This window comes from Oncorhynchus masou, chromosome 29 (assembly GCF_036934945.1).
Source record: "Oncorhynchus masou masou isolate Uvic2021 chromosome 29, UVic_Omas_1.1, whole genome shotgun sequence".
Classification (NCBI taxonomy): domain Eukaryota; kingdom Metazoa; phylum Chordata; class Actinopteri; order Salmoniformes; family Salmonidae; genus Oncorhynchus; species Oncorhynchus masou.
The window spans coordinates 56,530,457-56,557,579 of NC_088240.1; the positions used below are offsets into that span (position 1 = coordinate 56,530,457).

General features: G+C 44.1%; 3 protein-coding genes across 4 annotated transcripts; 1 reads left to right on the forward strand and 2 right to left on the reverse strand.

The window, feature by feature from the left end:
• Positions 1-333: 333 nt before the first annotated feature.
• Positions 334-4,313, forward strand: LOC135521228 (PILR alpha-associated neural protein-like). The gene is made up of 4 exons (XM_064947155.1): positions 334-393; positions 725-1,140; positions 1,738-1,816; positions 4,166-4,313. Exons 1-4 carry the CDS (start codon positions 383-385, stop codon positions 4,311-4,313), a joined length of 654 nt encoding a protein of 217 aa, XP_064803227.1. The 5' UTR covers positions 334-382.
• A 4,254-nt stretch (positions 4,314-8,567) lies between these two features.
• LOC135520049 (COP9 signalosome complex subunit 7a-like) lies at positions 8,568-19,662 on the reverse strand. 2 transcript variants are annotated; one of them, XM_064945363.1, is made up of 8 exons: positions 19,556-19,662; positions 18,146-18,332; positions 17,897-17,972; positions 16,794-16,882; positions 14,590-14,792; positions 14,156-14,261; positions 13,213-13,382; positions 8,568-9,139 (listed from the first exon to the last, which is right to left on the reverse strand). In XM_064945363.1, exons 2-8 carry the CDS (start codon positions 18,266-18,268, stop codon positions 9,100-9,102), a joined length of 807 nt encoding a protein of 268 aa, XP_064801435.1. In that variant the 5' UTR covers positions 18,269-18,332; positions 19,556-19,662; the 3' UTR covers positions 8,568-9,099. The 2 variants fall into 2 exon arrangements, with proteins under 2 accessions (XP_064801435.1, XP_064801436.1); XM_064945364.1 differs by having other exon boundaries at positions 18,146-18,268; positions 19,556-19,657.
• A 3,445-nt stretch (positions 19,663-23,107) lies between these two features.
• LOC135520051 (C-type lectin domain family 4 member E-like) lies at positions 23,108-27,116 on the reverse strand. The gene is made up of 6 exons (XM_064945365.1): positions 26,812-27,116; positions 25,960-26,070; positions 25,390-25,521; positions 24,614-24,765; positions 24,404-24,525; positions 23,108-23,945 (listed from the first exon to the last, which is right to left on the reverse strand). Exons 1-6 carry the CDS (start codon positions 26,897-26,899, stop codon positions 23,783-23,785), a joined length of 768 nt encoding a protein of 255 aa, XP_064801437.1. The 5' UTR covers positions 26,900-27,116; the 3' UTR covers positions 23,108-23,782.
• Positions 27,117-27,123: the final 7 nt, after the last annotated feature.

Sequence of the window (27,123 nt, forward strand, 5' to 3'; positions counted from 1 at the left end):
CTTTCTCGAGCTAATAGTAGAGGCATATGGGATGTTGGCTACGTGTGTGCATATGAGGAATGTTTTGTGCACAGGTGTGTGCGTGCAAGTCTGATGAGCCAACTGTATTAGCATGTGGCATAATTAAGCACTTATTTTGGACAGCCAGGACTGAGAGAGAGAGAGAGGAAGATGTGTGTGTATTCCTGTACTGCCGCCTATGAGTGTCTGTTAACGTTTTCAATAACAGTCAGTGTCAAAAGTGAAGTGAACTCTCTCTCTCTCTCCCTCTCTCTCTCTCTCTCTCTCTCTCTCTCTCTTTCTTCCTTTCTTTTCTGTTTTTCTTTCCTCCCAGAGAGAGAGATGATCGGAGGATTGGGGGCTCAGTGAACAGAACAAAGCGATGGAGAGATGGTAAGATGGAGAGAGTGAGCAGATGTTAAGACAGACACAGTCAGACCCTCTGGTTGTATGCATGTTGCATGAGGAGTCCAGTTGGACAATGCATTTGTAATGTTTCTCATGCTCTAATTCTCTTTCTGTCTCCTTTTCTCTCCCACCTCTTTCTGCTTCACTTTATTTCTGCCACTGTCTCACTCTTCTTTTCTCTCTCTCCTTCCTTCCTTCCTTCCTTCCTTCCTTCCTTCCTTCCTTCCTTCCTTCCTTCCTTCCTTCCTTCCTTCCTTCCTTCCTTCCTTCCTTCCTTCCTTCCTTCCTTCCTTCCTTCTCTCTCTCTCTTTCTCAGCTCCGTCTCTCCTGTCAAACGACTGACCACCCTCCGCTGCCTTTTCTTCCTCCTGGTTGCCGTGGTGACACGACCCTCAAGCTGTAACCGTGACGACGAGGGCGAGGGGCAGGTGGAGGCCCTCTCGGCCCAGCTGTCCGTCCCAGAACAGGTCACACCCACCCCTATTTGGTCCGTGGACTGGGGCCCCACACTATCCCTGGAGGACGAGACGCATCACATCCTGTCCAGCCAGGAAGCGGACCTGCACCAACACGGCCATGAAGTCCCCACGACAACCGCCGAGGCCTGGCCGCATCATCAGAGTGCACTGGGCAGTGCTTTGCCCCAGGAGCCCCTGGATCTTCTGGAGGCCCCAGACGCAGAGGGAGTGGAGGATGGAGGAAGTGAGCCGGAGGAGAGAGAGCCTGAGGAAGGTGGGCACCGTAGAAATCAGTAAAGATTAAAGAAGGATTTGTGTTGGTGGGCATGAGAACAGAGTGTTTTGGAACAAAGACATCAGAAGAACTCTGAGGGCATCAGGGAGTAACTTCAATTCCCGCTGGGCTGGCTTTGTGTGGATGGATGGCTGCGTCTTGATGATGGAGAATGCTTAATAGAGTTTTCTGAACTCACAAAAACACACACAAAGGAAATGGGTGACATCACACACCAAGCGATGGAATGGATGACTTCATCGGCTCATTCTCTTTTGAGTTGCTTTACTGACAGTATGGTAACTCTCTAAAAGCAGAGTTGTGTTTTTTTCTTACATCATTGCAGTTGACCTGGGTTATATTCATAAGGCACCAAACGGAAGAAAAATGACTGAAACAGGGACGGTCTACCTGGACTTGTCCAATAAGAAACACTCATTTTTGTTTTCGGTTGTAAAACATTTCAAAGCGTTCTCCGTTGCATGTTCTAATGCACATGACCCTGGCTTTCTTCTGTTGTGCTGATTTGATTGTTCCTTCTATTGTTCTGATTTCCAACCATGTGAAAGGTAACTCCTCTGTGTGTGTGTCCTCCAGTGGACCCTCAGTTCTACGTCACAGTGACCATCTCCTCTCTGCTCATCCTGACTGCTGTCATCATAACGGTCAAACTCTGGTAAGAAACCTCTCTCTTTCCCCCATCCGTCCACCTCCTTTCTTTCTCTTTCTACCCCTTATCTGACACATATTTTTTTATGTACATCAGGGAACTTCAACGGTGTTATTTGTTTGAACGTGGGAATGGTTCAAGTCATATCTAGGTAGCGGGTGAAAAATACCTTCCCTATGTTTAAAGGCTTTCAGAGGTTTAAGGTGACTCAATTTCAACCACTTGAGGTGTTGATATCCACGACGCTCTGTTGCTACATGCCGGTAGCATCTAAACAGTTTGAGTGTTTTCTCTATTGTTGTCATGTGACGTTTGATGTACCGTTCACCTATAAAATCCGCTGGGTGTGTGTGTCGTGTATATTCTAACATGAAATGGAAACGCCGATCTCTGGAATGTAGAGCAGGGCTCGTGCTCATCGCTTCAGTTATTGGACAGTGGGAGGTCTCTTCTTTCCACCTGCTCTCTCACTAATTCACTCCTCCTGTTCTCCCATTGGTCTCTCAATCTCTTTCTCTGTCTTGCCCTCTGCTGTTTTTTCCTCTGCTTCCCCTTTCTTACCTTCTGTCACTCTTCATTTCTCTCCCTCGTTCCTGCCTCCCCTCTCTCTTTTCAACCCCCCTCTCTCTCTTTCTCTCTCGTTCTCGTTCTCTCTCTCTCTCTCTCTCTCTTTCTCAACCCCATTCCTCATCCTTTACTTTAATTTAGCTTCATCGCCTTTCAGTAATGCTGGGTTCTGGTTGATCCTTGATCGTCACATAGCATTCTTATCTTCTTCCCCAGTCTCCTATCACTCCCAGCTCCAGATCCTCAAATAATCCCTCTGCTCACTGTATGCCGATACACGATAAGCCCCATCTCCCTCTGTTGCTCCCTCCCTCCCTCTCACTCTCTCTTTTATTTCTTTCTCTCTCCCGCTCTCTCCCTCGCCCTCTCTCTCTCGCCCTCTCTCTCTCTGAAACCTGCTCTAAGTGTTTCTGTCTTTAGCTAACTTAATTAACCTCCAATGTAGGCTGGTTGAAAGTGTGTGTGCTGGCTTTACAGTGTGTGTGCTGGAAACAAGTGTTGTTGGAGTGCTTAATTGGAGCAGCAGCATCTCTCTCTGTGTTGTGTATGTGTGGGCTTATGTTGCAGTTTCAGTATGACTGTAAATATACCTATGGGGTAAATTGTGGTGAGGACTGGAGGGCGGGTTACAGTGGGAATTCAATAGGTGTTTGACGGGTAAAAGTGGGGGATTGAATAGTGGAGAGACAGTATAGAATTGAATAGAATACTGTTGATTGATAATGGAAAAGCAATCGATGTTTCACCATCTGGTGGGATTCCTGGTGATTATCGTGTGTGTGTGTGTGTGTGTGTGTGTGTGTGTGTGTGTGTGTGTGTGTGTGTGTGTGTGTGTGTGTGTGTGTGTGTGTGTGTGTGTGTGTGTGTGTGTGTGTGTGTGTGTGTGTGTGTGTGTGTGTGTGTGTGTGTGTGTGTGTGTGTGTGTGTATAGTTTGCCTGACTGGAACTGCGTGTATGTGATCTACAGTCTGACTGTGAAAAAGGCTTTGTTGTATGTGAGTGCTCTGAAGAGCTGTGTGTATACTCTACCTTTGACTCTCACTGTGCCAACAACATCATAACTCAGACACGTAATTGGAATAATGTTTCCCCACATCAGCCCTGTATCCCCTTCCTCTTGCTCTCTCGTTTTATCTCTCCCTCTTTCTCTCTTTCTTTCCTTCACCTCTTTACCCTCTCTCTCACTCCCTGTTTCCTTCACCTCTTTACCCTCTCTCACTCCCTGTTTCCTTCACCTCTTTACCCTCTCTCACTCCCTGTTTCCTTCACCTCTTTACCCTCTCTCACTCCCTGTTTCCTTCACCTCTTTACCCTCTCTCTCACTCCCTGTTTCCTTCACCTCTTTACCCTCTCTCACTCTTTACCCTCTCTCACTCCTCCCTGTTTCCTTCACCTCTTTACCCTCTCTCACTCCCTGTTTCCTTCACCTCTTTACCCTCTCTCACTCCCTGTTTCCTTCACCTCTTTACCCTCTCTCTCTTTCTTTCTCTCTCTCCCTCTCTCTCTCTCTCTCTCTCTCTCTCTCTCTCTACCTGCTATTTCCACCTCTACCACCACACTCTTTCTTTCCCGCCCTCCCTTTCTCGCATCCTCTCCTCTTCTCCCTCTCATCTGATAGTGCTTTAACGAGTCAAATGAGTGCATTAACTCTCTCTCAGAGGCGGTGTAATGTGTTCGCTGCAGCTAAATGGCTCTGTCATTCCTTCTTTTCCTCTCACTCACCCTCGCTCTCCGTCTCTCTCTCTCTCTCTCTCTCTCTCTCTCTCTCTCTCTCTCTCTCTCTGCCAGTTATGACCGCAGCTGTTCCCAGCACCCACCCCCGCTTTCCCGTGGCGTGGCCCCCCCTCTCTCTCTCGCCCTCCCTCGTTCCCTGGCTCTGGAGGACAGCCGGCAGACGCTGCACGGCACTCCCTCCTTTACCGACAGGGAGAGGTAATGAGTCGCCTCACCAGCTCGATGGAGAGAGAGGGAGCGTGTTTGTGTGTGTATTTGTGTGGAGTTGTTAGTACATTGATTTGTGTGTGTGTGTGTGTGTGTGTGTGTGTGTGTGTGTGTGTGTGTGTGTGTGTGTGTGTGTGTGTGTGTGTGTGTGTGTGTGTGTGTGTGTGTGTGTGTGTGTGTGTGTGTGTGTGTGTGTGTGTGTGTGTGTGTGCGCGCTTGTTTGTCAGTGAGTGGATGGTGTGTCAAGGAGTGCTTGGTGCCTCTCCCTGTATGGTGTACGAGCATAATAATGGTATATGTGCATAATTAGGCGATAGTGTTAGTCTCTGTGGAGTACACAGGCCTGAAGTGTTATGGATGTGAGATGTATGTGTGTTTTAGAACTTCCTCTCCTCTGAGTCACACAGCTCTGGAAGCAGTGAGAGCACAATCCATGAAATGATGCTTTTATAGCCGGGGATTTAAAGTTCATTTCAATCAGGGTAATTGGACTCCTCGTTTCTCCTCCTCCTCGTTTCTCCTCCTTCTCGTCCTTTCTACCCCCCCCCCCCGCTCCAGTTCTACTTCTCTCTCTTTCTTTCCCCTACTCTCATTTTCGTACTTTTCTTTCACCTACTCTAGTGTCATATAATACTAATAACGTATCCTGTTCTCTTTTCCCTCTCCTCCTCCCCTTTTCCAGTTCTACCCTTCTGTCCCTTAACCCTTTTCCTCTGCCCTCTGCCCTCTCTCTCTCTCTCTATTCCCCTTCTTCGAGTTCGGCACATACCATATCATCTCTCTCTCTCTCTCTCTCCGTCAGGATCCCCGTGGTGAACCTCTAAGGCGAACGTTTCTGATTTGATACACATTCCTACGGGATGCGACGGGATGCAACGGAGAACACCGCCAGAGGGTGTGGCCCGCCGTGGTCTTCGACTTATCTCTGACTGTGAAAATGAAAATCAGGGACCCAGGTATCCAGCCATGGCAAAACCTCTTTTTTCCCTCCATCCCTTCCTCCCGAGGGAGAGAAGCCCAATCTCATCCCTTCCTTCCTTCCTGCTGCCATCCTCCTACGCCTCTTTTCTCCACTTTTCTATGGCTCTGTGTCACTGTAGACTGACCGAACCTTCTGCTCTGTTTTATATTCCAGTTGTCTATACTGCCCCAGGCTGTAGCAGCAACACACGTACAGGTCCCTCCGCTTGATCCGCTTTGACTAATTCACAAGCAAACAGTGTTAGATATCAATAGAACATTTTAGTCCCGCCGGTGCCAAAACCGCATAGCTATATGGGGCTGTTTGGAATATTTCATACAGCTATCTTGTGTAGCTGAACATTGAACTATGATGAAATAGTGGACTTGGTTATTGAAACTTAGTTGAAAGTGAAATAAGTGTGTTATCTGAAACATAGGTGTTCAGCTAGCTAGTGAAGGGTTAAAACAATCCCTGTTTCCTAGGACTGAAGGGGGTATTTCACAAAGCTGGTATGGCAATGTTGTCGCCAGCCGCCAATGTACTTAACGCGACACGGTCCAAAAATCGCTGTTTACTCCCGCTTGGAATGCAAATAGGCCCACTGCAGCTTCCACATTCCCAATGTGTTTTCTGGGTGTTTTTTATTCCCTAAACTATATTCTTCGTTTGTTCCTTTTATTTTCTTGCTTCTTTGTCGCCTCTGTTGTGCATTTGTGAGTGTGTTATCTTGTCTCTGGAGCATGGGGATGGGCAGGGTTTATATATTACTGCTCTATATAGGGTTGGGAAATTCTGTCATTTTCACAAAATTCCCAGGTTTTCCAGACATCCTGGTTGGAAGATTCCTGGAATTAGGAGGGAAGGAAATACAGGAATTTTCCAACTGGGATTTCTGGAAAACCAGGGAATTTGGGGGGAACGTTATCCTTGTTGTTTATGAAAATAGTGGTGCAAACAATGTACAATACATGTTTGCATATATCGCAATCAGTACAATCAAACGATACATGTGGTACAATCAATGGTGGTGTCAGGTAAACATAATGGGTATAAATGATACAGTCCAGAAGTAATGAGCCATTTTACCATCATCTGTTGTTTCTGCTCCGACTTCAAAGCTTAAACGAGTGTTTACTGTAGGATCTTAGGGTAATGTACCTGTCCAACTCGACCACCAGCTTTGAGAAATGACCCTCTGGACTTCCACTACACTAGTACACATAGTGTTGTGACGTCATAGGTGACTTGTGTCGTTCTGCATTCTAGTGTTTCCTCGGTTCTTAATAGCATTCTTGTAGACGTGTGGCTCCACTGTACGATGGAACAACAATAAAAACTCAACACTGGTGTTTTAGCACTGTATCTGGACTGGACTTTACTAGCCAGTGGCTTTGGGACTAGAATTGACCATGTGTGAGGGCCAGCCTTACAGGAGAACAGTGGATGTATCTCAACTGTCCTGAGTTGCCTCCTTTCCTTCATTTGTCCTAGGTTGAAGACACCCAGGTTACGACAACCTAATAATTCCAAGAGGAAGCTTTTGAAAAATCAACAGATTCATGGGACCAGTGCTGTTGCTAACTAGCATCCCTGATCCCTTCGTTTACAATTCTTCCTCATCTATGCAAAGACATATGGAATATTATAAATATTTTGTCTTAACCTTTATCTCCAACCTAGCATCTGTACTAAACTTTAGGATGAGAAGGAGAAAGAGACCAGGAAATGCACGAGAGCCATGTGTTCTAATTGTGTTATTCAAAACCATTAACTTGAGTTCTATTTGGCTTCTACTGCAGATCAGAGCCATATATTTAGATATCAGAGCCATGTATTGAAATATAAATGTATGGCACTGGTGCAGTTATACTTCCTGATTATGATGTCATCTCTCTTCTTCTAAATGTTATCCTAGGTCAGGTGATGCTTGTCAAGGCAACACTACATCATCCTAAACTTGAATGTGTTTTCACATCTCTAATAAGACACAGGAGAGCAAGCCACTTTACACTTTTGAGAAGTACCCATAGAAAATCCTAAATTTTACTGGAAGTATTAGCAGCTGCGGCAACGTGAGAGAGACCAGAAAGAGATGGACAGTGTCTGCTGTTGCTTTTTCATTTCCTCCGGGCATTTTAATGATCAATCAAAGTAATTGATTGGCTGAAGACCACTCCAAAGTTAACTACTGGTTGATTATACGTCCAACCAGCTGACCCTGTAGTATTCCATAGTCTCGGTGTTTAAGGAAGGACACACAGAGTTAGATATACACACGCAAAGTCACATCTGAGGTTTTACGCACACAATATCCCTCTAACAGCCACGCGTACATAAACACACACTTTCTTTCATAAAAAAAATTATCGTCTTTATTTAACTAGGCAAGTCAGTTAAGAATAAATTCTTATTTACAATGACGGGCTAACCCCGTGCAAACCCAGACAACACTGGGCCAATTGTGCGCCGCCCTACGGGACTCCCAATCACAGCCGGTTGTGATGCAGCCTGGATTCGAACCAGGGACTGCAGTGACGCCTCTTGCACTGAGATGCAGTGTCTTAGACCACTGCGACACCTAGGTGACAGCTGCTAGAATTCACAGCTCCCATCTGGTAGGATCCGAGCAAACTGTGAAACAGTAAAGCTCAATCACATTGACTGAAATTAACACAGCTATTTATAGCGGGGGGAGAACGAGAGAGAGACAGAAAGGGGGAGAAAGAAAGTTGGGAAGAGGGAGGAAATGGGGTTAACGGAATAGGATCATTTCCCTGTCTCTCCATCCCCCTTTTCTCTCTCTGTGGGTGCCATGGGAGTTAATAGCTACCATTAACGTCATGCAGGATAGGGTTTTTAGAGAAAATAGAGGGAGACTGAGGAGAGAGAACGAAAGACAGCGAGCGAAAAAGAGACACGGACAGGATAAATGTGAAAAATTAAATGTGGAGCGTGTGATGGGGGGGCAGACAATTCAGACAGGCAATTTTGACAGTGAAATAGAAGCTTTGGGCAAAATATAGCGATATCAAATATGAACGCCCTGTGTGTGTGTCTGATGCGTGTATGTGACAGGGAAAAAGAGGTGTGTGTGTGTAACCAAGCCAACTGATCACAGGGGTAGTTCCAGCACTCTAATATATTAGTCTCTTTGGGATAACCTAATTAAAGGTCTGACCTAACACAGATATCCCCCTTCTGTGAGTTAACATTTAGCTAGTGATGCAACCTCCAGTTGCACTTTGAAGTATGCACAAAAAAACAGTAACACAGACTGATACTAAATGAATAGAGGGGGTTCAATTTATTACCAACAATTCATATCCTGATTTTATACACGTCTCAACTCAATGCTCAGCAGAAAAAAAAATACAAACAAACAAAAAGTGTAACACAATAGAATACATCAAATACACACATTCGGTTTCAGTGCCCGTGGCGCTGCTTCTCCCGACAGCAGCAAAGCTCTGCCCAGAGCAGATTATTCTCTGTCTCTCTCTCTGTGTACATGTTAGAATGGGTTTGGGTCTGTGTATATACACAGTGCAGATAGTCCGTCTGTCTGGTTGTGTGTACACACCTATCAGAATGGGTGTCAAGTCTATCACTCACTGACATGTGTCTGTCGGACTTGGTGTCTGTATATATGTGTGTGTGTTTCCGTGCGTGCATGGATGTGTGAACGTGTGTGTTAATCTCAGTGTCTGTCTGTGCATGGGTCACATTATCGGTCTATGAGTCTGTGTGGGTCTATGTGTCTGTCAACCTGTGTCTCAGTCCGTGCATCTGACAGTGGATCAGCGGGGTCTCTCTGTCTTCAGTTGGACTTGGACCAGATCTTCCCACTTCCACGGAGCCTGAGACAAAAAAACAAAAAACAGACAACAGTTATTGCATTACCCGAAGATGATGTCCCCGACAAGCGCCCGTTTCTTATAAAGGCCTGGGTATCGCTTCACATTTTAGCAAATAAACGCCGGTCTCTAACAGACTCGGGCAGGTGTCACAGTGTCATTTCTCACGACGGCAGATTGCCGTAATTTCGCACACTGCACCTCGCGCTAGATCAGTGTTTCCCCAAACGCATCAGTAAGCTTTGATGATTTGAATGCAGTGCTAGGGCAAAAAAACTAAAACATGTACCTCTTGGGGGTCCCCAGGACCGAGTGTGAGAAACAATAGTTCACATGGTTGATCCCTATGGTTGATGTCAGTGGGGGAAAAAAGTCCCCTAAATCACATATATATATTTTTTTTACAAATACATGCATGCCTGTGGCTGGTCTTGTGTGTAAGACTACTTCCTGCAGAACACATACACCAACCCAACCGGTGTATTAATCCCGACCCCACCGTTAATCTTCATCTCCCCGTCTCCGTCTCCCCACTCATTTCACGCTGTCTGAATAATATCTACAGGTCGGAGCAAATCAGGGTATTATATAACAGGTAGAGCATGTCCACAGTCCCCACTTCAAACGGCATTTAAAGGCTTATCTTCAATACACGCCTGTCTTTAATAAACAGAAGAGGGGTATGAGGATGACGTCAGCTTGATGTCGAAACGCCAGTCACCTGTTCGCATCCTATACAAGAGGGGGTATACTACGGTACAAGCTAGATCTACTCCGGGTTTTATAAAGCTAGTCAGCTTCAGTTAGCTTCCCATTCCAGCTCAGGCTTCTTCCATGTTACGAAGTTGCAGGGTGGATATTGATCGCGCACCCGCCACTTACCCGAGCTGAGCTTGTTCATGTCAAACGGCGAACTCTTTACTAAGACAACGCTGAAACATCTTTCCATGGGTTAGTCGGTGTCACATTTTCAGTTGTGTCGAAATCAGAATGAAAGAAAGTTATCTTGCAAATTTAGCCGGCTATGGTGGGGGAATAGGCTGTTAGAAGTGCATTCTTCCTTTTATTACGTATCGTAATGCCGTCTTTGGTGTGCTTATCAACCAACTAGCGCCTTTTACTCGGTAACATATTTGGATTAAGTCGTACAAATGTTTTACTGTGCGTGAAGTTTCAAATGCATTCTGTCATTACTAAACGTGTCCTGTGATAGGTATTTTAACCTTTTAAAAAAATGTACACACAAAAAAAGTTGATTAATAAAATATTTAAATCAGTCGTCTTCAGCAAACGAAGGGGATGACGACGCAATGTGATTTCATTGGACCTTAACTCACGGCTCAGACAATATATTCAAATAACAGGAGTTAGCCCCAAGTTAGTCTGCCCCAGAGCAGGTTAGTTCTGAAGGATTCTTGGCTATAGAAATATAGCCACATTCGTGTCACCGGTTATCCTGAGTTGGAGTTAGAGTTGACCTAAGTTACCTCGCCAATTCCTCAAACCAGATTCGTAGTGTAGGGCGCTGGATAAATTAGTTAAATATTCTGGAGGGAAAAAGCTGGCTTTAGCTGGCTAACTCATTGATCCTGCTTTGGAGTATACAGTTGAAGTCTGGAAGTTTACAGACACCTTAGCCAAATACATTTAAACTCAGTTTTTCACAATTCCTGACATTTAATACTAGTAAAAATTCCCTGTCTGAGGCCAGTTAGGATCACCACTTTAATTTTAAGAATGTGAAATGTCTGAATAATAGTAGAGAGAAATGATCACAGTGGGTCAGAAGTTTACATACACTCAATTAGCATTTGGTAGCATTGGCTTTAAATTGTTTAACTTGGGTCAAACGTTTCAGGTAGCCTTCCACAAGCTTCCCACAATAAGTTGGGTGAATTTTGGCCCATTCCCCCTGATAGAGCTGGTGTAACTGAGTCAGGTTTGTAGGCCTCCTTGCTCACACACGCTTTTTCAATTCTGCCCACAAATTTTCTATGATGATGGCCACTCCAATACCTTGACTTTGTTGTCCTTAAGCCATTTTTCCACAACTTTGGAAGTATGCTTGGGGTCATTGTCCACTTTACGACCAAGCTTTAACTTCCTGAATGATGTTGCTTCAATATTTCCACACAATTTTCCACCCTCATGATGCCATCTATTTTGTGAAATGCACCAGTCCCTCCTGCAGCAAAGTATCCACACAACATGATGCTGCCACCCCTGTGCTTCACGGTTGGGATGGTGTTCTTCGGCTTGCAAGCCTCCCCCTTTTCCTCCAAACATAACAATGGTCACTATGGCCAAACTATTATATATTTTTTTCATCAGACCGGAGGACATTTCTCCAAAAAGTACGATCTTTGTCCCCATGTGCAGTTGCAAACCGTAGTCTGGCTTTTTTATGGTGGTTTTGGAGCAGTGGCTTCTTCCTTGTTGAGCGGCCTTTCAGGTTATGTCAATATCGGACCAGCATCTTTACAAGGTCCTTTGCTGTTGTTCTGGGATTGATTTGCACTTTTCGCACCGAAGTACGTTCATCTCTAGGAGACAGCACGCATCTCCTTCCTGAGCAGTATGACGGCTGCGTGGTCCCATGGTGTTCATACTTGCGTACTATTGTTTGTACAGATGATTGTGGTACTTTCAGGCGTTTGGAAATCGCTCCCAAGGATGAACCAGACTTGTAGAGGTCTACAATTGTTTTTCTGAGGTCTTGGCTGATTTCTTTTGATTTTCCCATGATGTCAAGCAAAGAGGCACTGAGTTTGAAGGTAGTCCTTGAAATACATCCACAGGTACACCTCCAATTGACTCAAATTAAGTAAATTAGCCTATCAGAAGCTTCTAAAGCAATGACATAATTTTCTGGAATTTTTCGAGCTTTTTAAAGGCACAGTCAACTTAGTGTATGTAAACTTCTGACCCACTGGAATTGTGATACAGTGAATTATAAGTGAAATGATCTGTCTGTAAACAATTGTTGGAAAAATTACTTGTGTCATGCACAAAGAAGATGTCCTAACCGACTTGCCAAAACTATAGTTTGTTAATTAACAAGAAATTTGTGGAGTGGTTGAAAAACAAGTTTTAATGACTCCAACCTAAGTGCATGTAAACTTCCGGCTACAACTGTACATCCCTGGGCAATTTCACAAATCAAGCAAATAAGTTCCTGGCTGTTTTAGTTCATGTTTTACGATAGTTGTAATACAACACAGTTATGAACAAGGTCTGTTTATGATGTCCTTTTTCACCTTTGGTTTAACTCATTTTGCCACATATTATTGCAGGGATGTTTCGATTACAATGTTGGCAAACAAATGACTATATTACTGTACTACTCTCCTACCACTTCCTGTCACCCTGTAAGTGAATCATAATCACTCCTTTAACTGGAACAGAAAAACTCATCCTGTCATGTAATAAAAAAATAAACAAACATTTCCTTTTAGCACCTGAAGCTTCTTTTTTAAATGTTTTATTCACTTCAGTGACATTTTTTAAAATCCAGGACAGATGACGAATTAGTGTTGTAATTGGCCCAGAGGAGAGAGAGGGTCCCAGGTAGCGCTGTGAGTACCTCTACAAAGCACAGCCTCTCTGGCTAATGAAGATACGCTATACAGACACACACACACACAGTCACTATTCCCACTTCCACTGGCAGCTGGCATTTAAATGGATGTTTGTTGTAAAATAACTACCAAAATATTACTGTGTTGAAGACGCATGCGAAATGACATGAAACGCAGTGGTTGCGTAATCGATTTCGTGCCATTTGAATTCATCTGAAGCGATTGGAATGTTTTTTGCAACACACAAATGTTTCTTCTTGCCTCGGCTTGAACCACACCTCTGTCGTGACCCTGGAAGGACGAGGTCATGCTCAAAAGGCACCTTGGACTGAAACAGGTATTACCTGGACTTATTTTTTGGGTTTGATGCGAAATGTTTAAATATTGGTTTCTGTTTCTTGCCCTAATGAACAAGACCCTGAGGATAGCCCACCAACATCAAATGGTAATGCCTATAAAATAAATACAACAATGGAAAAATGGGATTGACCTACATACCCTTTGACCTTTGAACTCTTCTTGCCCGGTTGCCGTGGTTCCTGAGAGGAGGCGGGGTCTCGTGGCTCGGCCGGCTGGTCTGCATCCTGATTGGATGCGGCTCCAGCGGCGGCGGGGCCGGACGACGGTGAGGCGGAGGTGGCCTTTAGCGTTTTCTGGAGGTTTGACACCTGAGAGAGAGAGAGAGAGAGATAAGGAAAGGTAAACTAATGAAGTTAGAACAGATGTGCCTGATTCAAACTAAGGCCGACTCGGAATGTACTGGGCCGGCTTGGATACTTTCTTCTTACAAGGCCCTTTCCAGCAGCTATTGTGGATGCATAATCAGGCCAGCCCCAATACAGCCTGGCACTAGTTTGTCTCAGTAATGTGAAAAGCTTAAGGTGTTGTTATTTTTTCTAATATGAACAGGTTAGAGAGTAACTTCTACCTCAAGCTGGAGAAGACCGACTCAGGAGGACAGAAAAGCCACCTGTGGCCCACAGCCTCAATAAAGACACTGGACAGAGCTCTAAATTGGACACTGAAATAGGTCATTGAGTAATGAGTATATGTTTGGCTTATGGCTTCACCTCTAGCGTGAGTGTTTACTCCAGCCAAAACCTGTCCACGGAAATATGACCACAAAGTGAGGAATTCTTAATTTTGGCCAACAAAACATTTAATTGCTAATTTGCTATCGTAATGGTTAAGTTGTTACGAATGCACTGATGTAAGTGGATACACATGCCATTTCGGTATGTGGCAAAACGACTTTATAACAGAGTTGTGCCTGTTGTTGATACGCGCATCTGCCCTCTCATTAGCTAGAATGGACCCACCTGATCTCACCTCCTCCTGCCTGCCTTCCATCTTTGAGAACATGTATTTCCATTGTTAGATCTTGTCAACATAATAGATCATCTTTGACTCTACCAAGAGAAAAGTGGCTACTGGTACTAACCTCTGTCTCCACCTGAACTTTGACCTTCAGCTGGCTCTCTCTGTATTGGTTGGCTCTGGTTACCTGCTCCTCGATCCCACACAGGACCGCCTCACACCCTGAACACCTGAGAGAGACAGATTATTTAGACACTGATATGAATGATCATACTATCTATTTTATATCCCATACATCTTATTTATTGCATCTATCATGTCCACTGTTATTTTATTGTTTACTATTTGAATTTGTCTCGTTTAAAAAGCGTATTGGTCATTATTATGCATCCACTGTAAGAAATGTGTTCTATAAATAAAGTTTAACCTCATCCCACCCACCCACCCGCCCACCCACACACACACAGCTGGGCTGGAGTCAATACCACTTCAATTCACGAAGTAAACTGAAATGGCACTTCTAGCACCGCTCTTTGCACACACATATCACTAACTAACCACTCCTGCAGTGTGTTGGCTATGTTGGGCAGCTCATTGGGGCCCAGGTCTCGGCCCACGCTGCAGTCCACCTCCACCTGCTGGTTCCTCTGGTCCAGCTTGCCCTGAATGATGTCACAGTAGACCGCCTCAATCAGCAGGTCCTCCAGCTCCCGCACGTTCTTCAGCTCCAGCTGCTGCAGGAGCAGGGAGTAGGGCAGGCACTGGGGGAAGAGGGAGACAGAGAATGTCAAATTCTATTACGTTGGGTCAATAGAAGTGAACAGGCACAGGGAGAGAAAGATGTTGAACTTTAGATGCTCTTTATGACGTTAGTGAGGAGGGAGTCGAGCGAGGGTTGTGGGGACAGAGAGAGGGCAAGAGAGAATGTCATATTCTTCTATGTTGGGTCAACAGAAGTTATCTGGTACAGAAGAGGGGGAGAGAAATATGGTGAATTTGAGATGCTCTTTATTACTTCAGTGAGGAGAGAGAAGAGATGATGTAAGAGTGAGGAATGGAAAGGTAAGAGAGAGGGGTATAGGAAGGGAGGGCGAGTCAACATAAATGTACAAAACCATTACATCAAAATAGCTACCAGAGATAGAGGGGAGTTTAAAGTTTTAAAGGGGCAGTGCAGTAAAAAAAAAATTGATGTAACTTTTATTTATTTATATATTTCCGTACTATGAGGTCAGAAATTCAGAAATTGTGAAAATTATGATGACCTTTTTGTGTAAAAGCTGTTTGAAAAAAATGCTTGGAATTTCAGCCTGTTCAGGTGGGATGGATTGTCTTTGGGCCACATCATGATGTCACATTGTGATATGATTATATAGACCAATGACTGTTCATCTGGGTAAGGGAGTGGGCTCTAGACCATTTTATCAGCCAATCTGGGCGGTGTATGTAAATATCTTCAAATTTGTTTCCTAACACCCACACGATCAAACTGAGCATTTCAAGGGCCAAAGGAGGCTTGGGGAAATAAATTATAAAACATATATTTTGTAGTTATTTTCATTAAATAAACAGTGATTTATTAGACAGAGTGATGGGGCTTTAACAAGTCTTTATTGGGCAATTAAAGGATAGATTCACCCATTTTGAATGTTTTTTTTGTTGCGCCTCTCTGAGCAATGTTCTGTCGATTCCCGGGGTCATGTCATGTTTTCATGTGCATCTGAGCTATTCGCCGTTAAAGCAGACAGAAATACAGCCGGCAAATAACTCAGATACACATGAAAACCTGAAATGACCCCGGGAATCAACAGAACACCGCACAGAGGTATAACTATATAACATTTGAACGGGTGAATCTGTGCGTTAAGGTGTGCCCATACAGAGGTTCAATGTGGCATACTTATACTTATGACAGTATAAAAAATAAGAGGGGAAGAGAAATACCAGAGAGAAAGGGGGGAGGGAGGGAGGGAGGGAGGGAGGGGGAGGGAGGGAGGGAGGGAGGGAGGGAGGGAGGGAGGGAGGGTAATAGAGAAACAGAGAAATGAATCAATCAATTATTTATTGGGGAGAGTGGAGAAAATGAGATATGGGTGAAAGCAAGGTAGGAAGAGAGACGGCAGAGGGAGTAAAAAAAAGAAAAGAAATGTGGATGGGCTCGAAATGAGAGTGAGATGAATAGACAACAGGGAGCAACAAATACATAGAGAGACAGAGAAGAAAGGACAGAATACTTAACACAGTATCTAGCCAGTATCTCATAATGATTTCAATCTCAGCCGCTATCATTCTCATCTATGTGATATAAATAAAATTAAACCACATCACAGACAGGCTCTTAACAAAGTCCTTCACAACACAGAGTCATTTATCTTGTCCATGTGTCAGAGTTACAAAGCAAGTTGTCTCATAACCACACTCATCAAAATCAAAGTTGAGCAAATTGCTTGCTATTTTTGGTACTGAAGCTTGCTGAGTATTGTTGGAACTACCGTTGTAGGTAGGCTATTAGAGTCCATGGAAACACTGCCAAAATTATTATTAGACCGGCAATCATTTAATAACAAATTAAACAGAAAAACTAGACAAGGTAAATCCAGAGAGCGTTACCTTCAGATTAAATGGAAAACGGATGATGGCTATCATTATATTACATATCATTCTAAACAATTTCTATAATTATGATGTGAGTGACCCCCATTGAGCGTACTAAATCTAGCAGGGTAAGGAATTTAAAACCAGATGAATGGGTGGAACTCTACCTTGAGATTAGATGCCAGACTGATGATGGAGAGGTGACGGAGTTTGTTCCTCTGGGCTGGGGTCAACTCTGGGAGAGAGGCTGCTCTCTCTGAAAGAATTAACATACCACAAACAGACAAGGAAAAGAAACAGACAGCGAAAGAGCAACAGAAAAGGGACACATTATGACAGGGAAACATCCCTACAAACAAGCGTACAGCCTCTGTCCAGGCAGAAAATGCCGCTGTCTGCTGAATTACACAAGAGAATACAATGAAAAATCTTTTGAGTGTGTGTGTGAGCCTGCGCATGTGGATGCTTTAAAAAAATGAAGAAAATAAACTTGAGTATTCCTCTGTGCTCCATTTTGCAATTCTAAAAAGCACTATGAAAGTGAATACGGTATATGTTGACATAACAAGATTTGTATTTCTCTCTTCCGTTTTGCTCGTCTCTTATTGAAGTCTTGTTACATAAATGTGTTGCTAAAGAATGACAAGTCCTTTACATATTCCGGTATTTCAAAGGGTATTCAGGATTTCATTTGGCAGTTTGTGAAATTGCAACAAATTACAACCACTACGAATGTCTAACAAAACATCAGAGATGTCTGTCCCTGGTTGAGTCCCAATGAGCTCACCTTCCTCCTAAAGTGTGCACTTGTTCACTATTCCCCACAAATGTAAAAGCATTGGATTGGTGTAGGCAGGCTAAAGCAGTGATAGTCAACTGTTTCGGCAGTTACCCCATTTCTTCCACCAGAAGTTCTGGGGACCCCATTTTTTTTCCACCAGGAATGCAAGCGGGAGTTTCCATATACCAATTCTTTAATTCCAAATCCCCAAAGGAAAGTGAACAAGTTCATACTTCTGGAGAAAGGAGAGGTTATTGGGGACGCAACCTCTGCCGTGCCAAACATTGTCACTTGGCTCCTCGTATAGGGTCAAATAAAGTCTTGTGGTTGACTCTGTAAATGATCGGGGGCTGTGACAACCTACAACATTGATGAGTTGCCTGGCCTGCAGGGCCGATGAACAGGGAGAGAAATACTGCTAATAATAAAACAGCTCCAGGGCCACTACATGACTTATTCACACAGCACCGCTGCCTGCCACGCTCGTACCTTTATAGTCACAGTAGGTTCCATAGGCGAAGAGGTTGAGTAGCTGATACACTGGAGCGTGCGGGCCTGTCTCCAGCTTGGGGTAGAGTAGGAGAAGAAGGTGGGGGGGGGACAGATAGAGGGGGATTGTTAGGGTCTCTAGCTATACCACCTCCAGTGAGAGCTGCGCCTTGAGAACAGCTGTGACTGTGTGCTTGTTTGTGTGTGTGTGTGTGTGTGTGTGCGTTTACATGCGAGTGTGTGTGTTACCTCTCTGACGTTGGGCAGCTCAAGGATGTCTGAGAACACATAGAGGCCTGGTGTCTCCAGCAGAGAACTTATTGCCTGGGCCAACGCCGGGCCTGAGAGAGAGAGGAGCTGCTCTACCTCCATCTGAGAGATAGAGAGACAGAGAGTGAGAGAGAGTGTGCAAGAGAGAGAGAACTAGCAAAAAAGACTAAATGCAAGACAGTGAGATAATGAGGGGAGGGAGGAAAGGAAAAAAGTGAAGAGACTTAAAATTGTCTTGAATACAATTGTTGACCTTCAATGAACCGTTAATACTGCATATCTTACATTTAAGTGGCTGATCAGGTTCTTTTAAAGAGCAAGACAACTTCAATGCTCTGTTAATGTATGCATGTAGCTCTGTCTAACCAAAACAATTACACAAATAGCCCTTGTGGCAAGACTCCAAGTCAGTAATTCAATTTTCCCTCTCAAACTGATGTGTAGGCAAGTGCTTTGAAAAACACCCTTCTGGCCAAAGCCAGTCACAGACACAGATTATCATTTTAACTAATTAAATAGGCCTAGCTTAATTTGAATATGAAATTGGCCCTACTAAAAGCACTGAGAATTTGAGACCTATCCTATTTGATATACTGTGCTATTTGGTGAGAATAATAGCCAGACACCACATTACTTATAAATAGCCTAGCTAGCTACGTAGTAGTAACCTTCCTAGGCTGGGCACTAGGACACTCCATGCCATTGTCAGATAACCATTTGCACACTTAGCTACTACTTCACAATGTAGCTATTTAGGTAGCCTATTAAACTCAACTAGTCGGCTACTATAGGCTAGTTTATGGAACAATGTTGTGGAAAATATTGACTGACATGTAAAATAAGGAATCGTTCGACCTACTAAACTTGGCCCTAGTGTGGAGTGTTTTGAGTCAAGTTCATTCAATGCTGAGTCCCAGGGCAGGGACCGATTTTCTGACGAGTAGTAAAAGTTGTCTAGCTAACGTCACACGGTCTTGTGTATTTTGTTTTATGTCACACAGTCATGAACAACCGATTGCATGCTAGCCTAGAAGGGAGCTAGTTCACTAGCTCTTTGTGGTAGATTTACAATCGAAACGATACTTAAATGGCCCAAAGAATCACAAACTAAAAATATTGCTCAAGTTTGACCAACTGTTGTAGCAAAACTAGCAAGTACGAGTTAGCTTACTACAGTATGACTATGAGGAGTCATGCTAGCTGCTGCTAACGTTACCACTACAGCTCGAGGCATGACCGTAAAGCGGTAACGTTAGGCCTCTTCCTGTTTTTCGGTTGTCTACCGACTCAACTCTAACGTAGCTAAATGATGCAAGGGCAACCATGCGATTACCTTTATTTAAAACTAGTTTACACATTTGTCCATTGAAAATAAAAGCAGCAAATTACCTTATTGGTAAGCTAACTCAAGTTGATAGCCTGTCCCCCGAATCCCTCAGTTCCGCCGTCAGTGCACGTTTAACAACAAAGGAGAACATCACTGCTCATTGGGCGAAACGTGAAAAGGAGGAGGGGAGTGTTTGTCTTGACTGACAAGGGACTGAACGGACCAGATTGTTGCTTATAAAATAGTGCCATCTTGTGGCAAAATAGTATCTTCTTTGATGTGGTTTATCGGCGATTTGCATCCAACGTTATGGTGCATTGCCGCCACCTCCTGTACTGGAGTACTGGGGTGTGGGCCCGAGACAGGGAGAAACTAAATCCTATCTGGCAGCCCCGTTTCTCTAAAAATAGATAATCAAATATTTGAGACTATGTCTAATGACGTTCTACTCAATATACTACCTAAACTCATTTTCTGTATTCCCTTCTCCCTCACACTAGATATCAGCCTCTCTCTTTGCCTCTGATACTGCCCACACTGTAGCAATACATGCTCCACGGTCTCTGTTTCCTGGCAACAATCACACTTTCCTGTTGAATGCTTTCCTATCACTTTTAAGGTCTTATTCAACTGGCTGTGACCCACCCTTAATATTGTACAAAAAAACCGTCCTCCACTCCCCAACTTTCCTCTGTACTTGAAATAAATGCCTGCCCTTGGTATCTCTATTCCACTGTCCCTGCCATCTCTGCACCATCACTGTCCATATCAGGCTCGTTGAAACTACAACATCAACATCCCCACTAATAAGTGCTTGTTTAGCCAGTACATCAACTGCCTCGTTCCTCTCCACCCCCACATCGACTGGGACCCAAGTAAGTCTTATCTGTTTATCTGCACCTCATAAAGCAGGTATTGTCTACTACATGAGCTAAATGACTGGAGACTCATCAACACTGCCCAGGAATCAGAGCAACTACTCTGTCTGGCTTGACTTCCTCCACCCACTGCCAGGCCAACAGTATGGCCATCAGCTCCGCTGTATATACAGCCAGATAATCTCTAATTAGTTTCCTGACTGCCACCCCACATTCCTGCACTACAAATGCTGACCCAGTACTTCCTGTCCTTGGATCTTTTGAACCATCTGTGTAAATGGCCACAGAATCCTGAAACACAGTATTAAGACGTCTCTTCAACAAATCAGATGGATCAGCACCCTCCCTATATTTCTGTAGTCTCTCCAACACTTCTAGATCCACTACTGGAGGTGGGAGTAGCCATGGTGGATTTACAGGAATAGCTACAGTTGGACTAAACTCCCTTCCATACAGTTCCATGTCCTTTGCCTGGATATTACCCACCCACCCAAAGCTCGTATTCTGTCTTCTCTCATGTTCCCAGCATGCCTGTAAAACCCCTTTTGCAGGATGAGACATCCCATGTCCGTGTAGGTTGACCCAATAATTAATTGCCAGCTTCTGTCTGCAAATCTGCAATGGCATATCCCCCATCTCCACCTGTAGTGCAGGCACTGGGGACATATCCCCCATCTCCACCTGTAGTGCAGGCACTGGGGCATATCCCCCATCTCCACCTGTAGTGCAGGCACTGGGGACATATCCCCCATCTCCACCTGTAGTGCAGGCACTGGGGACATATCCCCCATCTCCACCTGTAGTGCAGGCACTGGGGACGTATCCCCCATCTCCACCTGTAGTGCAGGCACTGGGGACGACATATCCCCCATCTCCACCTGTAGTGCAGGCACTGGGGACATATCCCCCATCTCCACCTGTAGTGCAGGCACTGGGGACATATCCCCCATCTCCACCTGTAGTGCAGGCACTGGGGACATATCCCCCATCTCCACCTGTAGTGCAGGCACTGGGGACATATCCCCCATCTCCACCTGTAGTGCAGGCACTGGGGACATATCCCCCATCTCCACCTGTAGTGCAGGCACTGGGGACATATCCCCCATCTCCACCTGTAGTGCAGGCACTGGGGACGTATCCCCCATCTCCACCTGTAGTGCAGGCACTGGGGGCATATCCCCCATCTCCACCTGTAGTGCAGGCACTGGGGACATATCCCCCATCTCCACCTGTAGTGCAGGCACTGGGGACATATCCCCCATCTCCACCTGTAGTGCAGGCACTGGGGACGTCCGAAACACACCACTACATTTTCTGAGTCCTTGTCCCTGTATGACATCTAGCCTTTCCAATGAGGTCCGGGCTGCCGAACCATACCTTATACTGTCATAGTCTACTACAGATCGGATCAATGCAACATACATGGTCCTCAATGAGGAACGCCCAGCCCCCCCACTCCTTCCCCGTCAGACAGCGCATCACATTTAGCACCTTCTTACACTTTCCCACCTCTTTCTCAATGTGTTCTGCCCAGATCAGTCAAAAAAGAGAGAACAAGAGAATAGAATGAAAGAAGAAGAAGAAGAAAAGTATACCCCAAGGAACATGAAGGCCCCAACCCTCTCCATGTTTCTCCCATATAACCTATAACCTCAAACGTTCCTCATCTCCCACCTTCCTCCTGACAAAAAAAACCCCACAGTCTTGAGTTTTCTCTACAGAGAACCTGAATCCCCACATTAATGCCCACCGCTCAACCTCATCGATTGCTTCCTGTACCTTCCTGACTATGTATGGCACATTTCTTCCCCTCTTCCATAAGGTCCCATCATCTGTAAATAACGTCCTCCCAACATCCGGCCGTACCTGAGAGTAAACATCATTGATCATGATTGAGAACAACAGAGGACTAATCACGCTCCCCTGCAGTGTACCGTTATCCACCAGGTAGCTGCCTGATAGATATTTCCCCACCCTCAACCAAACAGGAGATCCTTTATCCAGTTGTAATTTCTTCCTCCTCCCCCAATAATATCCATTTTGATGAACAACCCCTCCTTCCACATCATATTATATGCCGTCTCCACATAAAACAACAACAACAGTCTCCGTGTTCCCTGAGCCTTCCTGACCTCTGCTTCTAAGCAGAACACTGGGTCCATATCCCCTACCCTTCCTGAATCCACTCTGATGTGGCGATAATAGCCACCTGATCTCCAGAAAGTAATTTAGCCTCTCCATATTTATACGTTCCATAATCTTACATACATGTGATGTTAAAGCTATTGGCCGATAGCTGGTTTGGCCTCGTTGGGTATCTCCCTGGCTTTTGGATTGGTAACACTACTGCCTCCTTCCAACTACTTGGTAGTTTCCCCTCCTCCCACCCTCTGTTGTACAACACCAAGGCAAAATATTATGTAAGAAACAGTGTTGTCTTAAAGAAATTAAAATACGATTTCTAGATTAGAAATACTAATTAAAAAACATAATTTCAGCAAATAAATGTGTTTAAATGTGTAAAAAACAAAACGTAAAAAAAAAACATGAAAACGCATTCATTTTTCAGGCTACATCATTGAACAATAAAACAATAAATGGATGAGCAAAGACAGGAGAAAGCAATAGATGTTCGCCAAAATCTTTTCAAACATTTTTTTACATTTCCAATCAAATATAACATACACTGGAAAAAACCCAGACACAAACCAGAAAGAAACATCATAGGAAGAGTAATTCATTTTAAAATACAGTTTTTATTGACACATTAACTCTCAGGAATACATTTTCATGGTTAGTGCAGCAATACAGTATATTTTGGAGATTTCTGTACAGGTCACACACAAAACAAAAAGCATGCAGATTGCTCAAAAGTATCACAGCAATCCGTTTGGCAAGCAGCAGAGTTCATTAGAGCATCTACCTCCTTGATTGCAGTAACTGATTTACTAAATTGAGTGCATGAATTTATATTCCCCTTGCAGAAGGTGCCAGATTTGCTAGATGTTTGCATCTGTTATTTTCAGTACGGAATGAACATTTCATGAAACTACCTATACCATAAAACTATCATTCATCTCGTCTTGACGTTCAATATATAAGTCCTTCTCTTAACCTCTCCTGTCCCATTTTGCTTTATGGTTTCCGAGAAAATACTAAGTAATACACACACTTGGCAGTGTAGGTGAGTACATCTGATCCATAACCGAGTTCAGTTCCCAGTTCGGATGTTTCCAGTAAAAACTGTGATTTCACTTTTATAGCGCTTTTCATTTGCACTAAAACATCTCAAATCGCTTGAAAGACAGAAAAAGGATAAACTATTTAAGACAACATTGCCATCGTTCATGAATACGTGGATGGCAGATCGAGACGAGTGGGAAGTTCATGGCTTCATTTTAGTCCTGTGGTTCAGTCTAGCCGGATGGCATCCATCTGACAAATGCGTTTGTAGATGTTGTCACATGGCACGTCAAACCAGGTCTGTGAATGGCTGTCCAAGGTGGCACAGTCTTCCCCATGTGATCCTCCTGACTGGTGATTGTCAGGCTCAGAGCTATACTCATTCCAGTACCTGAAAGAGAGAGGAGAGGAGAGAGAGAGAGATGGAGAGAGAGAGAGAGAGAGACAGAAGGGTTGAGGGAGAGAAAGAGAGGGGGTATGGGGGAGAGGGGGTTAGGGGTAGAGGGAGTAAGGGAGAGAGAGAGAGGGGGTAAGGGGGAGAGGGGGTAAGGGGGAGAGGGAGTAAGGGAGAGAGAGAGAAATAGAAAGGCCAGAAACAAAAGGAGGGAGGCAGTTAGGGAAAGAGGTAGAAAAAGAGGGAACAAGAGAATAGAATGAAAGAAGAAGAAGGAAAATAACAATTGAGAAAGGGAGCAAGGGAATGAGACAGTGTAGAAAAGTAACTATTTGCCTCCCTCTTATTATAACACGTGATAGTGGATTATTTCGAATGGGCTTCATTTACATTTACATTTAAGTCATTTAGCAGACGCTCTTATCCAGAGCGACTTACAAATTAGCTTCACATACTTGTTTGTCAGTGTTGTGTTGTCCACCCATCTCCAATCTCCTTCCTTCTCTCTATCTGATAGGCCAATCCAGAAGTGGTAGTCAAACCCGCCAATCCTCCGGGCCTCTTTTTCCAGAGCGTCCTACAAGCAAGGACAGTTATGGTTACAAAGCGTGGAATTCACATGCACAAATACACACACACACACACACACACAGACACTATCTTACATGCTGTTCCTTGCTGTGCAGGATGGTAAGGTGGCTGCCCAGGGAAGTACAACTGTCTCTGCTGCTCGGCCAGTCCATCTTGTCATTACTGAAGGAGTAACATTTCTCATCTACATGAATCCAGCCCTCAGGACACTCCCTACACTTCCTTACTGTGAGAAGAGGAGAGGAGAAAGAGAAGAGGAGGAGAACAGAAATAGAGAGTTAAAAGAGATGAAGAGGTGAAGATGAAAAGGACAAAGGGAGACAGATGGTGAATATGCATGGGGAATTAATGTCTTATGTATACTGTATAGTGCACACTGTAAAGTAACACTGTAATTGATATTGTCATTTGGGGTATTATCAACAGTAAAATACTGTGAGACATTTTACTGCAGCATACTGTAAATTATGCTGCATTGTGGGAACATTTTCTGGGCAGGGAAAGGATTGCTGTATTTGGAATGGTACTGTAATTCCATCCCATAGAATACAGTACTGTACCGTATTCTTGGAGCACCAAAAAAACCTTTTGACCACTAGTGGGTGCATGGTATTGTTGTTTGTAGCTCTATTTCTGTTGCACCTTTTAGTGAGAGTGCTGGACCAACTTAACTGGTATGTAGTAGTGCCGCATCAATTTAAAATATATAGTTGACAAATGCCTGTAAGTAACTGTTAACTTCACGGCAACCCCTTTACAGTGCACCATTTCCTACGTGGAATAGTGTAACAGTGAACGACATTTGTCTAAAGTATCTATCCACTCTGAATTACACTTAGTCCTTCTTCACCTGTCTTTGAGCAGCTCTGGCCCAGTTTGGAGTAGTCATCACAGAGACGGACATATCGTCCTCGAACTGAGTTCAGCTTCAGGGTCAGAGATGCTGCCTCCAGGGGAACACTGGGTAACGGCCTGCTAAACACTGAGAGAGAGAGATAGAGAGATAGAGAGAGATAGATAGAGAGAGAGAGAGAGAGAGAGAGAGAGAGAGAGAGAGAGAGAGAGAGAGAGAGAGAGAGAGAGAGAGAGAGAGAGAGAGAGAGAATGAAAAAGAGGAATATGTACAGAATTGAGAGGTCAGATTGGGACAAGTTGGTGTTTCTTTAAAAATAGTGAATGCTCTCAGCGTGTTACAACTACTAAACAGCCTGGGCTGCCAGAGAGAGAGAGAGTCCTGGGAGAGAACAAATTTCACAATTCTGGACTTTTGTTCCTCTTGGATTGCACAACTCCCACAACTATCTTTACCATTCTGCATGCCAAAGAAGGCATGACGAGTGAAAGTAAGGGAGAGAGGGGTGCTGGGTTGGAAAGAGAGAAAAAGAGACAGAGAGAGAGAGAGAGATTGATGTTTACTCACAGAGTACGCTCAGAGCGATGTTGGCACAGATGGATGCCAATAGACCAATCAGCACAAAGAGGGCAGTCTGACCTCTGAGACACTCTGACCCCCTCTTCAGCTCCTGGGCATCTGATTAGACAGATTACAGCTCAATGCAAAGAGTGACACATTTACATTTAATTTACATTGGAGTCATTTAGCATTTAACTATAGGTAAAAAATAACCACATATAACAGTCATTGCAAGTCAGCAGGTAGCCTAGTGGTTAGAGTGTAGGGGCGGCAGGTAGCCTAGTGTTTAGAGTTTTGGACTAGTAACCAGCAGGTAGCCAAGTGGTTAGAGCGTTGGGCCAGTAACCGAAAGGTTGCTGTATTGAATCTCTGAGCTGACAAGGTGAAAATCTGTTGTTTGGCCCCTAAACAACGCAGCTAACCCACTGTTCATCGGTAGGCTGTCATTGTAAATAAGAATTTGTTCGTAACTGACTTGCCTAGTTAAATAAAGGTTCAATTTAATATAAAAAAGTCTAACCTTCCTCAAAATAACATTAATCTGTCAAATCAGTGCCAGTAAGAAAATCAGAGAGTGAGAGTTCATTGTCATTCACTTTTCATGCTTCAGAAGTCCTTTGACTATGAACAACGCCCCTCTAATCTATCTGTAACTCTACAATTTTACAGTGGGCTAACATGGAACCATAACATTGTAAAAAGGTGACAATCACTTCAAAAATATTTAAAAGGATTAGCTCTAAAGGATTCCAAAGGAACTGACTATTCCCTAAAGAGATACCATGTCCTTAGAGTTATGGTCAATCTCACACTTATGCACGTACGCTAGTACGCACACACACACACACAAACACTTACTGTGGTTGTTGAGGATAGGTTTGTTTCCTCTGCAGGATATATCCTCAGTAAACTCGTGTAGACTGGAATAGTGCTCTACCTCCTCCATGGTTGAAGTTTCGTTTCTTCACCAGCTCTTCTCACTACAATCACGAGTTAACTTACTAATACCAACTATTGCACAATCTCCCAACCTTGTAACTAACTGTAAATACAGTTAAAGTTGCAATTCTCTTCCACAAATTGTTTGCCCAGTATCCTATTAGCAGTGTTTATTTTTGCTCCTCCAGAAATTCACCGGTAGTTCTTATAGTGTTGCAGCAAACCTGCTTT